Raw genomic sequence first — 16,776 nt, 5'->3', positions numbered from 1 at the left:
GGAAGAGATAGAAGAGAGCCAGTATAAAAAGGTGGTGAAGGGAACAGCAAGAGTTGATAGTCGATAGGTCGATTCAAGTGAGAAGGTGATAACAGTATGGGAGTGGGAATGGTAAGAGTTTGGGAGCTAGTAGGTGGAACACTCTGTACTCTCACAGTCACGAATGGTGTAGGATTGTTCTGACAGATGTTCAGATCTCTAGTCTGGAATACCTAGTGCTCCCACTGATCCTCTATTATGCCCATACAATTGCCAAATTAATTCAGACAGGAGGCTGGAGACTACCTGCAACTTACGCTTTGCTCTTAGTTACTGATTCTAGAGAATCAACATAAATCAGAATCCTTTTTCCAACAATGGAAAAAAACTGAACATTCAAGAATATGCAGTTACTGATTTTTATTGAGATTTAAGAAACTGATACAAATCATCCTTTTATTCTCTTCCTTTTGATTTGAATAGCCACACCTTACAATGATGTGACAAAGCGGATTTTCACAAACCTAATACAATAGGAACACAAAAAATATTGGAGTCAGTGAACATCCTGTCAATGGCCTTTATGATACGCTTAAAACACTCAATATTTATAAAATAATAATGATTTATAATCTAAAATGATAAAATAAATAGGTAAATAAAACCAGGCTGAATATTAAATGGTTATGGAGTAACATAATGCAGAAAGAATATATTTAATTCAATGCTGTCACTAGGTTTGGCAAAGGAAGTTGCCAAATCCTACTTGTGTTAATGTTGTGCAACATGCACCTTGTGAAATTCTCACTACTCAGGATAGACAACAGTATTGAGGCCACTGTCACAATTCAAGATGCTCTCTCCAGATTAAAAGACTTGCATTTCTATCACAACTTTAACAGCCAGAGTTCATTTCAGGTGCTTTAAAAGCAAATTAATCACTTTGGAAATGGACAATATTGTGGTTGTGAAGAGATGGTAGTCATTTTGCACAAAGAAAGCAGCAATACAGTAGAACATTCTTTTAAAGGTATGTTGAAGGAGTGATAATCATTTGCCCTGGGAAAAGATCAGGGATATCCTGCAGCAGGTGGTTTGACTTGAGCTTTTGAATGCCATGCTTCACACAAAAACCATTATGAACTCCTGTTCCACGTAGAAAATTTCATTACAAAGATACCAGAAGCAAAGGGAAGGCGAGTGAACCCGACTAGAAGCACAAATAGTACAGTTTTTTTCCTGCTGTTTAGTATTGGGCCATTGCAACAATCAACATGAACACCAAATACTTTACATAAACTAGCTCCAGAGTCAGAACAACTCAACAAGTGGGTTTCCTACCCGACACTGGTTTCAGCAGCAGGGCTTGGACTCTTCAAGGGGGAGACAAAAAGTCAGTTGTCGAGGTATCCTGACCATTTCAATTCTCTAAAGCAGGGGTTCCCAAATTTTTTTAAGCCATGGACCCCCACCATTAAGCAAGAGGTCTGTGGACCCCAGGTTGGAAATCCCTGCTCTAAAGTATCCTGTATGTCACTTAAGATGGATTTTGACAGAGATAATGTATCAAATTAGTCTTTGTCAATGGAGAACTGGAAATTGAGGTACACATTAAAATTGATTTGCAATGGAAAGTTTTGAAGCCAAACCATTTGATCAAGTGATGGGGGGGGTGAAAGCAGGAACAGGATAGTGACTTTGGAGGATCAGTCATAATTATCTTGAATGGTAGACCAGGCTCAACAGGTTGAATGATATAATTTCTACATTTTCTAATTTGAATATGACAATGAGCACTAATTAGAATGAAGACAGATAAAATGAAAATTCTAGAACTACAAAGGGAAAGATCAGTGACATGTGATGAGTGAGGGTAATGGATCAATTCAATGTGATGGCATACCTTGGATTCTATCTTTCCTCCTGATCACTGGAATTACTATCAAGGACTGTTCTACAAATATGCAGTTACTAAATATCAATCATCTTAAGGCTGCAAATGAAATACAGTACTTTGCAGGATTCGAAATTCCCAAAAAAAGCATTCTAGAAGGGTGAGATCTATTTCAATCAATTTTCACTTGATGCAAGACTGTCACTTATTACCCAGTAGAATACGCTAATTTTGTTTCTTACTGTTAATTAGAGTTGACAGGCACTAGCAAACTCAGTTAAAATGACATATCAAACACTTTTGATGGTTGTAGATTTGTAAATACATCCTGTGATGGTCATTCCAGTCATATCTAGAAGCAGATAATCTCTCTACCCAACCCCAATACCCTCTTTCATGCAAATAGTCATTGGCCACTCCTCCCTATTACTGACAAGCAATTTAAACCTTATTTTCCCTTCCAACCATAGGAGGGAAGGATAATAACTTACATGATTTAAAGTGCTTTGGAGCATCTAATGAAACACTTCTGAGTCATATTCAGTATTATAGGTCTAACAACAGCCATACATCAAGTACTAACAAATAAAGGCATGATGTATTTCAGTTTATTGAGGATTAGGTAATGACGAACATCACTGCTATTCTTTAAAATAATGCATTGGATCTTTAATGTCTGCCTGACAAAGTTGACAGGCCTCAATCTAAATCCAATTTGAAGGATGTCATGCTGGACTGTGCACATTGGTGTAGCAGTGTAGATTTTGCTGGCTCTGAAGAGTGAAACAAACTAAACTCCCAACTTTAGACTCCTGCTGCCAAGTCACACTTGGAACTTTTGAACCTTTCTACTGGTTGAATCAGTGCTACATTTAGACATCATTGAGTAACATCAGCACCATGTTTACTTCTATTTGGCTCTGCACTCAAAATAATAGAGCCACAGCAAACTCCATTTTCTTGAATCAACTGCAGGGTTAAAAGAGTGCCAGGCCATTCAGCTCATTGCTAATTATGTGGATTGTGATTAAAAGTCAGCAGCAAAATGACATCCCTGTACTTTGCAATGAACATTGCTGGTGCAATATGGTTGCGGGGGGGGGGGGGGGGGGGAAGATTTATTTTTGGTGGAAAGTGCCATGCAAATTGAAGTCTTTACATGCATTAATAAAAGAAGCTTGGAATAACAGCACCCTCATCCAATCTTAACAGAATAAGAGAATGGATAACATCTTTCAGAGAACAGAACAAGTGCAGGTTAATCTTTGATTGTAGCTAACTTCATATTGGCTCTTCAGTAGCTGTCTGTGGCATCTCTTCTGCAGGCAGCCATTTCAAATAATTGCCTTACCTTCAAGTGCATGGGGGCAGCCATTTGATTATGTAAAGCACACTACAGTTAAATATTCAATATTAGCTCATGGTCCTAATTCTTCCATCAACTATCAGCTAGAGACTGTACCAAGGCTCTGTCAAGAGCCTCCAAATTCAAAGATCAGAGTTCAGAATAAAGCATCATAACAGGATTCAGAGACAGACACCAGTAATTTACTTACAGATAAAGATGTAAAAACTGCATTCAAAAAATGATACGATATTCCATCATGTGAAATTATGAAATTAGACTGACTCGAACTTGCTTCTGCATAAAAAGTAGACTGTGTATAAATAACCTCTCGACCAAGATAACTGCTTAATGGGATTCTTAAGGAAATAAAACTCATCCTCATTAACTCTATAGTTTAACACCAAAAGCAGCTCAGTTGAATGAGAATTCAGACGCCACTTTCAGCGACATAGCTCAAGAAACAATTAACTGAAAATAGAAATGACATTACAGTTGTGAGACAAAGCTGATCTGCTGCAAGTGAATTATTCCACTAAGGGTAATCTTACAAAGCAGGTAGCAAGAAAGGACAATGAAACCAATTTAGTAGGAGGCAAGCCCAAAACACTTGGATGAAAAGGTTCTGAAAAAAGCAGGAGCTGCTGAAAGGAACCTATGTCACAATGCTTTGTAACTGAAGTGGAGTACAAAATTCAACAGGTAAAATTAATGTGTTCACCATTGTACTATTTGGAGACAGGAAGTTTTCTTTATAACATACAAGATTATAAATGCTGAGAAACTACTGGATAACACAACTTTAATATTTAGAATATTAATATCTGCATATCTGTAACAGCTGCATAGATCAGAAACCTTGAGGGACCATGTTTCTTTACATCAATGATAAACAGTAGTGAAACTTTGATCCATCATTGCCTTTATGAAATTGTTAATGTTACCCATCTAAGAGCAGAATACTCTGCAATGTAACTATAAATATCAGACTGGATTTCCATCATTTGATATGGGCAACAATAATAACTTTAACCAATTTGGTCAAGGAAGAAGGATGAGTATTTGGAAGCACAGGATCCTAAATCTCAGTCGAAATTGAGCTCTCCTGGAAGTTACAATGGCATTTGTTGCTTAGTGGTTTTCTTCCTGACAAACTAGCTCTTCAGCAATAATGGAAGGCAAACACAACTCAGGGGAGTTTCTAATGTGCCTTTATTATTCATCTTCTAGCTTGAAGGCAACTCTATCCAAGAGTCCAACCTCTACCTTAGATCCACTTTTAACCTTTGCTTGGTCTGTGATGAAAACATTGCCTCAAATGAAGAAAGTTTTGAAGTAATAGAATTATTACAAAGCAATTTATGGCTTTGAGAAGAACTTAGAACAGGTATGTCTAGAATCCTTTATTCAGCACTGATCTTGGACAAAAATATAAAAGTAAACACAAAAGGGTTAATAGAATCAGCTCCCCACAACTGTGCAAAATCATTGATAGGCTCCTCCAAAACACTACGTTACCTGCAGTATTGCCTAATTAGTAGCACAGATCCTATTCAGGGATTTAAACTAGATCAGTGGAGAAAGATGGAAACAGGCATTTTCAAAATGCTGTCATCTTTTGTACAGCTGGGTGGTACATCTCTAAAGGGCTCGAGATTCATGGGACAATACAGTTAAACTCTGCACCCAATTATCATCTAATCAAATAATACCAATATTGTACTGTTCCAATAGATGGGCCTGGTAAAAGCAGTATGGGATATCAATGCAACCCTGGAAAATGATGTAACTGAAGTGTCTAACTTGCTTGCATAGATTTCTGTTTGAAGAAATAATTTGGGGAAAATTGTGCATATGGATTTGACCTCAGTTAAATTGAAAATAGGTTCCCCTTGAAAACACACCAGAGATGGAAGAAAACATGGTAAGTCGTCAAGTGGCTAAATTCTAAAGTTTTGGTGCCCAGGGATCACCAAACTCTAAAACCGTTTCATTCAATCTAAGCAAAGGGCAGATTATGACTGAGTGCTGTACCACAACTGAGCCTAAAGTAGTAGTGAATAAAACAAGTCATATTTAGCTTTACTATATGAATATCAACTAAGATAATCAGCAAAAGTACACTGCATGGAGAAGTATCTAACTTCCTCTATGGAGGTTAGCTCACATGAGCTCAGAGAACCAAGCAAGCAACAAAAGTGGAGCACAGATGTAGTTGAGACCCTGCATCAGTTCTGACCATCCCTTTCCTTCCACAGATTATGTATGCTTGGTTTGCTGAATCCCTCCAAGTATTTATTTTTAGCTCCAGATTCTAGCATCTATTTATGACTCCCAGTTAAACAATCAGCCTTGGGCTGCACACTTGAATCAGTCGGTTTTAACTCAGGAAAATTTAGAAGCTATGATGTTTTCCTGAATTAGTAAAATAAAATCAGTATGTTAATTTAGCCTCTGCAAATAGCAAGATTGGATTCCTTGTTGCTGCATTGCCCACAATCTCAATCCATAGTGAGCAAACAAAGTTTGTAAGTAGTACAACTCATGATTTATGTTGGTGGGATCTGCTTACACACTTACTCTTTCTATTGGAATTCAACCAGAAATTCAGATTTGAATAGAATATGCCTGTTTAGAACCAGGCAAGTGAATACTGCAAAAGAGATCAACTGCAGCCTTTACCAGTGCATAATTTACTATCTGGAGCTAGCCTATTAAAGGAAATGTTCACATCAGTTCCCCTCCTTCACTCCCACCCTTTCCAAAGCCTCTGATTTTTCACTTAATTTGGGATATATTAGTTAAAGGATTCTGGAACATCTATTTAATTGAATGTATTTAAGTAGAAGCTAGAAATTAACCAATCCTGATCAGACTTGAGAAAGTGGAGCAATCTTCTAACTTATTTTCATAATTTTCTGAAATTTCCATCTTCTATGGTCTACACCATATAAACTCAAACAGTAATATTGGTCATACAAGAAAGTGTGTTTAATGGGGAAGAAACATTGTACAAGCACTTAAAGTACTCCCCAATAATTACTGATCTAGGTGATGCCATTTTTTAAATACTAATTTATCAACTCTAATTGACTCAGGAGACTGACTAGTCACATTTTGGCACTAAGAGCCTTGTCTGCCTCAGGAACAGATCTATGAAATGTCAGAATAATGGGGTAGAGCCCACTTGAGACACAAAACCTTATATAATAAAAATGTGCTGGCAGGGCAAAATGTGAGTAATTTGAACATAAATTTCAGTTCTATCCTTCCCCTCAATGTTAAGCCATTGCAACCTCATCATGTGGGTACAACATACATATAATTATTCAATGATGCTTTGGTAAAAATCTATCAAATATGCCTGAAGAAGTCAGCCCGATCAACTAATTCATTAAGGGCTACTCACAAAACTTTGAATACTTTGAAGTTACTATTTATCATTCCATTCAAATATAGTCTGTGGGGCATGTTACAATGTTTGAAACACAAAAAAATTTAATAGGGTTTTGTCAACCCACATTGTATAGTTCACAAAGATGGTAAACAACTGATACATTCCATTGGAATCCATGTTTCCCAGGCCTAGGCCATAAGATCTAGGGTTACAATACCAAGCAAAAGAATGAGTCATACTTCAGTTTCCTGAGTGGAGTGCAGAGTAAGTAGTGCAAATATACTGACTAATGATTGACCTTTGTGGAAGTTAAATTCTGAACTGGAATTAAGAGAACCACCTTCAGTTTCCTTTCAAAACTGCACACATACTGATTTGGAAATATACTGCACCCCTTCATTGTTACAGGAGATGGCTGGGATTTTTATTGAGGTAAATATAATGGTTGCCAAATAAATGAGAGTAATAATAGCGAGGTCTTGGATCATACGGTTATTATGAAGGAGGAAGCCTTGGAAGCTTATTAACGTGGGTAAATCTCCAGGGCCTGTACAAGTCACCACCAGATCTTATGAGGGCTGGGGGGGGAGGGGAGGGGAATCATAGAAACCCTTGTAGAGACACTTGTTTTGGAGCCTGAATTCAGCTGTAGGAAAGTTACTGGAGGGAATTCTGAGGGAGAAGATCTACCATCATCATCCCCAGAATAGTCAGTACGCTTTTGTGCATTGGAAGTGGCATCATGTCTGACAGATCTTTTGAAGTGGTAACAATGGGGATAGATGAAGGTTGGGAAGTGGATGTTCTCTATATGGACTTAAGACAGGGCTTTTGACAAGGTCGCACATGACAGGCTGAGCTGGAAGGTTAGGTCAGAATGGATTCAGGTGGATTCAGAATTGGTTCCATGATAGAAAGCACAGTGTAATGGCTGAAGGTTGCTTCTGTGACTGGAGGCCTGTAACTGGGGAGTTCCAGGAGTCAGTGATGGGACCTCTGTTATTCATGTAGATGATTTGCATATTAACATACATGACATGATTTGAAGTTTGCTGATGATGATGATAAATTAGGGAGTCTTATTGATAGTGAAGGAGGTTACAATGAATTGCTCAGAGATCTTGGTCAGTTAGGGAGATGGATGAGGAATGGCAAATGGATTTCAACTTAAGTGAATGTGAGGTGATGCATTTTGGACAATCAAACCAGGGTAGAACATAGTTAATTCAGGGCACTGATAAGTTTTGTGGAACAGGGGGACCTGAGAGAACAAGATTGCTGACAGCGGCTGCATAAATAGACAGGGTGGTGAAGAAGGCATTCATCAGTTAGGTCTTTAAGCTTAGGAGTAGGAACACTGCACTGCAGTTATGCAGTTGTCAGTGAGGCTGCACTTGGAGCATTGTGTACCAATTTTGATCTTGAATAAAAGCGATTCCATCGCTGACACTAGTTACAGTTATAGGAAAGACATTGTCAAGATAAGAGGGTGCAGAAGATTCACAACACTACTGCCTGGACTAGAGAGCTTAAGGTATATGGCAAGGTTTACTACACTGGATTTGTATTGCCAGAGAATGTGGAGTGACCTCATCAAAATTTTTTAAATTATGAGGAGCATGGATAAAGGTGGACAGTTATAGCCTTTTCCCCAGGGTTGGGAGTCCAAAACTTGGGGGTACAGTTAAGAGGGGGGAGATTTAAAATAGTCCTGAGAGGTAATTTCTTTATCCCGAGGGGAGTGAGCACCTGGAATGAGCTGCCAGAGGAAGTGGTCAAGGCAGGTACAATTTCAACATTAAAGAGGTATTTGGGTAAGTACACAGAGGACAGAATCTTGGAGGGTTATGGACAGAACCATTGCAACTGGCACACAAAAAAAAGATTCTGTGGTCAAAATAAACTAGATGGGCCAAAAGGCCAGTTTCCATGTTGTGCTACTCTACAGCGAATTCAAGATTGTGACTTTCTCAAGGGTATTTATGAATGGTCAATTGTGTGGCAACACTCGTGGCTGCCACCAGTACAACCTCAGGTATGTTAGTTGTTGAAAAAAATGACACATCTCACTATATGCTTCCATTTACATTTGATAAACTTGAATCTTCATCTTGACAGAATTCCCACATCCCAAAGTAAAATGAAGTTGAAAGTTGAAAGCAGTCCTGAAGTAAAGCTAATTTTCTTTTAGTCAAATTTAAATCATATTCACTGGTCATTATTTACTCAACATCAGTGATACAAAGACTCTCTCACTCTCTAACCTCTTTCCTCCCAACAGTGGGAGGAAAACTAAATACACCAACATATTTCTTATCTAAACCCAATTCACATCCAATCTCAGCAAAATAATTTTCATAATTTCCTCTTCTTTTCCAGTGGAAAACGCATATTTCCAAGTAACACAAACCCAAACTTAGAGAATTTAATTTCAATTCTAAGAGCAGTTATACATAAAAAATAGGTTGTGGTCTCTAAAAAATGTACAATAAATTGGCAAAGTACAAATTTGTGATAAATCAATCGGTGGTTTGAGCAATTGATTAGATTGCAGTGTGGGTCCTCTCACCTCCTCACCAACCCATACAGGTCAGTTTCCAGTTAAAGCACTATATAAAAACAATAAACCACTTTGCCTAACCTTCAGCTGAGACCTCTGTTCCTGTCTTATTGACATTCACTTTCACAGTAAGTGAATGTTAATAAGATGAAAAGCAAATTCTAGCTCTACACCACTAGAGGCAGCACCTGCGTACCTCCCATACCAGCAGCAGAACTATATCTGGTGATTAAGGAACTGGCAATGTTATACATCGAGGGACATTAAGCAACAAGGAAAATAAAGGATTGGGTAATATAAGCAGTGAAGATTATTTGTAAATAGTTGGGACTTTAAAAATAGACAAAAAAAAGCAAAATAATTTGTATATATTGCACAAATCAAGATGTGGGACAATTACTTTTCATTAAACATTTACATTCTCTCCCAATTTCCTTGCTCTGAGCCTACCCAAACTTAGCAGCAGTCTCCAACAGGAAGGCAAGGTGGAGAGGGTCTCACTATCAAGCCAATGTCATCATGTTATCAGCATCTATAAGTGCTCAAAAAGTGCTGCACACTTTACATACATTGTTTTTCCTATCTCATGTCACTTCACATAGGAGAAATCATAGCGCCAACCCCACATTGAGATAAAGACTAGCCAAATAGGAACTGCGACTATCTAGTTTGTACAATGGTCATGCCACATCACTTGGCACTGATTCTTTCTACAAAAAAAAACACAGGTCAAGTTACAGATCTGAATGAACGGACATGTACCACCATATAGGAAGCAGTACAACATACACTTCACTCTATCAATTTGGATTTGACATCCCTAAATAAGAGAATGTAACAACCCCACCAGTGGATAAAAAAAAAATCACAGCTGTGATCATATTGAAAACACCAAATATGAATTTCTCATAAAACAAATGGAAGACCATGATAGGGGAATGAGTGCAGAAAACAAGATTTAACTGATGTAACCAACAATTCGAATCTTTAAAAAAAACCTGACATTTTGTACATGAATATCTAGCTCCTTCTCTCCCCAAAATACCACAATGGGGAATAAAAATAAGAGTCCAGGGCAATATGACCCAAGGTGTAGTCTACAGACAGAGCTGTAGTTAGTTCCACTATTCAAGCTAACAGATTGAAAGTAAGGAAAACATTAATCTATTTTACTGCATGTTTGTCTCAGACTAGCATTCCTCACCCTAACAAGCCTTCTATGTGTTAGACCCCAAACAAAGATTTAAAATTCCATGGTGTAGAACAAGGTAGATTTCCAGAACTTAAAAAAGAGGCAGGAAGAAACCAGAGTTCAATAGAGTTGCAATGTAACACAATTCCTCACAACCAATGGGCAAAATTAAAATTGGTATCCCACTGGGGTCTAACAAGATTGCTTCTCCAGGATTTGTAACTATGAAGCAAAGTGGTAAGATGCTGGCACCGGTTAGAGGACCTGAAATGAGTTTCATCATAAGCACGTGTCCAGTTGGTTGTGCCAAAACCCCAAGCCGTTTTGTTCCGTGACTTAATTTCAGTTCAAAAGTTGTCCTTTGCACAGTCACCGTCAACTATCCATGCTACTACAAGCTTCTGTGGAGAGAGAAATACAAAATTTACAAAGTGCCAACAGTCTAAAATAAAATGATTGATGTCTTGTAAATCTGATATTAAAATTAACTGCAGAAAACTCAATAACTTAGATTGTTTGCTTGGACGCAGGATTAGTTCCAGATAGCAATTGGGTGGTCATAACAACACACACATCAAGACATCTAAACATACACTTGTTTTAAAATATTGCAGCCTATCTGGTACTCTGGATTCAATTTCTAATAGTAATACATAACAAAACTGCAAAGCCAAAAGGGATATGTTAATATGATTTGAAATTATAGATAAATCAGAATAAGAGGTAGTCATCCAATCCTAATTCAACCATGCTGCTGCTGTTCTTTGTCTCGAGTAATTACTCTAAATTTATTCATGTAATAATACCAAAGCAGTACTCAATCCATTTCTTCTTTGACATTTATATAATCAAATATGAAGAGAAAACAGTCTAGTTATGTAAGCATGCAACAGGTAAACATGAGGAAATCTACAGATGCTGAAAATTCAAGCAACACACACAAAATGCTGGTGGAACACAGCAGGCCAGGCAGCATCTATAAGGAGAAGCACTGTCAAAGTTTCAGGCCGAGACCCGAGTCCTGACAAAGGGTCTTGGCCCGAAATGTCAACAATGCTTCTCCTTATAGATGTTGCCTGGCCTGCTGTGTTCCACCAGCATTTTGTGTGCAACAGGTATTTATATTTTTGACAAAACAATTAAATGTATTTGTATACCAGCTTAGATGTGGAAAAGATGCACCAAAGTCAATTAATATAACGTGATCATAGTATTCAAAACATTGGTTAAACTCCAGGTACCAAAATTCTGCCTAATCCTTTCCTGGTAATTTTTCCCAGAGCAGTTACCTAATTAAATGCTTCAGACAGTTGATAGTCCTAATGCGCAAATTTCCAGCTACTTTACACATTCCACTATACCTATTTCTGAAATTTTCAGCAAAAAATAAATCACTGAAAACAAAATCTATCAAACTCTTCTAGCTGAATTTATTACTAAATGGGGCAGAGAATTCTGAAGTTTATCCTCTATTCCCTGCCATTAGGGAAAGTTTCAGACTCACTGGTGGCAGAAGCAACCACTAAGATTCACTATTACAATTGATTCTTCAGAACTCAAGATATAGGCCCCTTCTATATGAATTCTATTCTCAGACAGCTCTTTTCTTTCAGGATTCAATCTAATGAACTTTCACCAGACTCATACTATGTATATTCTTTACTGTACCCATTTTATACCAGGTACAGCTCTCTTTAGGTAAGATGATCAAAATGATGTACAATACTTTAAGTGCTATACAGGTTTCCCCCGCCATCCGAGGGTAGAGCGTTCCTATGAAACTGTTTGTAAGCCGAAATGTCGTAAAGCGAGGAAGCAATTACCATTAATTTATATGGGAAAATTTTTTGAGTGTTCCCAGACCCAAATAATAACCTACCAAATCATACCAAATAACACATAAAACTTAAAGAAACACAAACATATAATAAAAGCAGGAATGATATAATAAATACACTGTCTTTATAAAGTAGAAATATTGTATGTACTGTGTAGTTTCACTTATCAAAATCGGGAAGACAGCGAGCCAAAAAATCGATTTGGAGGGAAAAAAAATTGGCATGTACATGCATATGCACACAACTGCCCGCACAAGGCTTCAGAGTCATGGTAGTTGTTCTTGGGGTAAACACATGTAAAAAGCAGGTGTCTTTTTTCATAAAAGTGAAAATCCTCTTTGGTTAGTGAAAACAGGTACTAATGTAGTTCTTTCGTAACTGCGAGCTGTCATAAAGCGAACATTTGAAAAATGGGGGCCACCTATACAAGCACACCCTGAATATATCTACAAGTTGACTCTTTTACACAGATGGTCAATTAAAATTGTTATTTTCATGAAAGTCAAACAAAAATCTGGAAACGATAGAAAATTGTAACAAACATAGAACATGCCAAAAACATTTCGTAGGTCAGGCACGAGAGAGAAAAGACAATGCTAAGTGGTAGTGATTAAGATAAATGACATGAAACATCAACTCTATGCTGCTACTTGTTTCCCGAATGTTGTTTCTATTTGATCTTTAAGAAACTACAAATGTTGACTTTTAAATTTGGTTCCCAAAACTTATTAACTTTATAAGCTTCTTATTTAAGCAGCACCAAACGCCTGACTTTCAAAAGATAGTTTGCTTTCCTATTCTTCTTCATATCATAAATATCTTGTTCAGCAATATATCCTGTAGTCTTGCACACCTTATTCGCCTATCTGGTTATGTAACAAATTACCAACAATAAATAATGAAATTTGTCACCTTCAGACTCTTGGTTGCCCAAGATAGGCGCTGGTCCCCATATCCTCACTGTACCATCATCTGAAGCGCTAGCCATCATGGATGGGACTTGTGGGTTCCAGCTCACACAGTTTACAGTACGAGTGTGTCCTGTCAGCTCTGCTATAGGTAGTTCACTTCTTTTGTGCCAAATGTAAACTTTGTGATCTGCAAGAGACATTTCGTTCAAATACAAATGTTAGTACCCCGATTTACCCTCTTACATTAAGCAACCCATAGTTCTCAAATGGGATGCAAGATAGAAAAATCATTAAACTTTAAAAATTATTACATTTGCAAGTCCACAATCTGCTCCTAATTAGTTTGCTCTAGGATTTTACTCACTCCCCACTCTAACCATTTGCAAATGACCTTTGAAACAACAAGCAGGATTTTAAATAGCCTGATACTTGCAAACCAATGCAACGTACCCATTGGTTTTCCCCATTAATGAAAATCAGGCTTCCTTTTGTTTACCAGTAAAAGCAATTCAGAGACGAAATTTGAGCAAAAAGATCTTGCCTCAATTCAGTGATGCAGTTACAACCCCCTACTTCAGCCCATTCATGAACTTGTCAATCTGAATCACAGATCAAAATCTAAGCTGCATCATTGCCCAGCTCCCATATAGGGATAAATCTGATGCTATTCTATCAATTTCATGGATTAAAAATTCAAAAGCAGCTTTCTTTGCAATTAAAGAGTCTGACAAATACAAGGTAAACAATGACTTTCAGAAAGATTCTTTTATTTGACCTAAAATGATTTTTAAAAAAATCTCTTGAATAAACATTGGCACCAAGAATCAGGATGGAATTCAAATCAGCTAAAAAATTCAGCACTGACAAATCCTTCCTTAAACAACACTGATAAATACAAAATATAACATTTACACTGATGTGCTGGACAAAAGTTGCAGATATGAGAACAACACAGCTGGGAAGTGTGGTATACATTGAACAGGGAGTAATAAATGAGGAGTGGTAGATGATATTTAATAAAGATAAGTACACTTTGGCAGAATGAAATATGCAGACTAAAGGGCACAATTCTAAATGGTATGCAGGAATAGAGTGACTTAGATGTACAACTTACATAAATCTTTGAAGGTGGCAGGAATCTCAAGTGGTTAGGCTACTTATGTCCGAAGTACAAAAGCAGTACAAAATGTTATGACACGTGCCAGCTGAGAAGCTATCCACCTAAACTCACCTTCCTTTGAAATGTCACTGGCAGACAGGATTAAGCTAAAATAGAAGGTATTTTGTAAGTACATTAAGGTCAAGAGAATAAGTAAGCAAAAGGCATACCCATTAGGGACAACAGCAGAAATCTATGTATGGAGCCAGCAGGTATGGGTGAGGTCCTAAATGGATACTGTTAAACAGTATTCTGAAAGGAAAAGGATTTATAGCTGGAGGATTCACTGAGGAGAGCTTCTCTAGCAGGTGTAAAGGTGGATAAATCTCAAGAACCAGATGCGATTTATCCTAGGTTGCTATGAAGGGAAGGAAAATGATTGCTAGGGCTCTGGCCAAGAATTATAAATTTGGAGATGTGAGGTAGTAGATGACTGGAGGACAGTAAACGTGGTCGTGCTTTTCAAAGGTGGGGGGAGGGTGCAGCAGAGAAAAGGCTGGTAATTAAAGATCCATAAGCCTAACATCACAAGTAGGGAAGTTTTTAGCAAAAATTCTGAAGGACAGTTTTAATGATCAGTTGTAAAGGCAGAAATAGTCAGCGTGGCTTTGTCAAGAGCAGATCTGGTCTGACCAAACTGAATTAATATTTTGATGAGGTAATAAAGATTTTTTGATCAGGACAGTGTAGTAAGTATGTATTACTTTGCAGATTGGTCTAAAAGGATTGGATCCATGTATCCGGAGCAAATATGAAAATTGTCTCCAAAATTAGCTTATAAGCTTATTTTGTGACTGCATACTTTATTCTTGAAGATGGCAGTATAAGATAATAATGTGGTTAAGAAGGTATAGAAGACATAGGAATATATGATAGTACTGGAGAAATTCACCAGAATATTGCCTTTTTGAATGACTGCTGAAGCTGGGTCTGTTTTCCTTGGAGTGCAGGAGTTTGTTTCATTCATCCTTTTATTTATTTATTGAGATATGGAGCAGAATAGCCCCTTCCAGCCATGCCACCCAGCAGCCCCTAATTTAACCCTAGCCTGGTCACGGGACAATTCACAATCACCAATTAACCTACTAACCAGTATGTGTTTGGACTGTGGGAGGAAAGCAGAGCACCTAGAGGAAATCTATGCTGTCACAGGAAGAATGTGCAAATTCCTTAGAGACAGTGGTAGAAATGTACCTGGGTCACTGGTACTATATAGTGTTGTGCTAACCACCAAGCTACCATGTTACCCCAAGGTTTATGAATGAGGCCATGAGGGTTACAGGTAAGGCAGATGCAGGAAATTTTAACCCTTATCCGAGGTGAATAAAATTAGAGCACACAGATATAGGGTAAGGGGTTGGAGATCTGGATATGATCCAAGAAGGACCTTCTTCATTAAGAGAGTGATAAGTACCTGGAACACACTGCATTAGAGAGTGGTGGAAGCCGAGTCACTGAGAGCATTAAGAAGTGTCTAGATGAGCACTTGAACCACCTAGGCATAGAAGGCAGAGGCACAAGAGACTGCAGGTGCTGGAATCTGGAGCAAAAGAAAACAAAATGCTGGAGGAATTCAGCAGGTCAAGCACATGTATGAAGGCAAACGGATGATCAATATTTGGGTTGACTCCCTGACCATCCCTTTGCATCCACAGATGTCGTTTGACCCATTGATTTTCTCCAGCAGTTTTTGTTTAGGCATTGAAGGCTGTGGCCAAATGTTGAAAGACGGGATTATTGTTTATCGGTGCCCATTGGTTGTCATGGATGCGATGGGTCAAATGGTTCGTTTCCATGCTGCACAGTTCTAGCACTGAATCCATAATGATGAACAATCATGGCTCTTCAAGTACTCATCCATGTAAAGTTTAAATGTGGTGGGGGTTTCTTCAACCACTCCCTCAGGCAGTGAGTTCAAGACACCTATAACTCTCTGAATGAAAACATTTTCTACAACTCTCCTCTAATCTTTTCACCAATTATTTTAAATTGATAGGTTTTTTTTGGCCCATTTAAGAAGTGGAAACTGGTCTCTCCATCTAATCTAAATCCTATAATGTCCAATCAATAACTTAGTACTTCCACTAGAAGGACTGCTGGAGTTCAAGGTGGTGGTGAGGGCAATAAATACTGGCATTGCCAGCAACACCCAGAGGACAGAAATTTAATATAAAAAATTCTAAGCTCCTTGTAATGCCTCAAACGTCTCCCCTTAGCTTCCTTTGCTCCAAAAAAGCACTAACATCCAAACTTGCATCATTACTCATTTTTATGCAGTTCAGTCAACATGTTTATAAACCTACACCCTTTATAGTACAATCACTTATTTCCTTGAATATGGTTACCAGAGCTGAACATCCATAAAGAGTACTGTGTAATGTTTGGCTAGCACAAAACATTGGTTAGGTCAGAACAGGTGTATTACATCCCATTAAGCCACCTAATCTCAGGAAGAATGTGAAGGTCTTTGTAAGGGTGTAGCAAAATTTACTCCTGTGGTT

General features: G+C 37.9%; 1 protein-coding gene across 3 annotated transcripts in view; it reads right to left on the bottom strand.

Annotated features, from left to right (window-relative positions):
• Window positions 1-384: 384 nt before the first annotated feature.
• LOC132400957 (WD repeat-containing protein 26) overlaps window positions 385-16,776 on the bottom strand; it is a 143,650-nt gene continuing 127,258 nt past the window's right edge. For 2 of the 3 annotated variants that reach the window (XM_059982564.1, XM_059982566.1), the window contains 2 exons: window positions 13,118-13,303; window positions 385-10,768 (listed from right to left, as the gene is read on the bottom strand). In XM_059982564.1, the coding sequence (XP_059838547.1) occupies window positions 10,743-10,768; window positions 13,118-13,303 (212 nt within the window). In that variant the 3' untranslated portion in view covers window positions 385-10,742. Of the gene's footprint in view, window positions 10,769-13,117; window positions 13,304-15,689; window positions 15,816-16,776 lie in introns of those variants that run through there. The other variant, XM_059982565.1, reaches the window with a different exon arrangement.

The sequence above is a fragment of the Hypanus sabinus genome, chromosome 10, assembly GCF_030144855.1.
Source record: "Hypanus sabinus isolate sHypSab1 chromosome 10, sHypSab1.hap1, whole genome shotgun sequence".
Classification (NCBI taxonomy): Eukaryota; Metazoa; Chordata; class Chondrichthyes; order Myliobatiformes; family Dasyatidae; genus Hypanus; species Hypanus sabinus.
The sequence above is the reverse complement of the archived record's forward strand: the minus strand, read 5'-3'. Positions and strand labels throughout refer to the sequence as shown.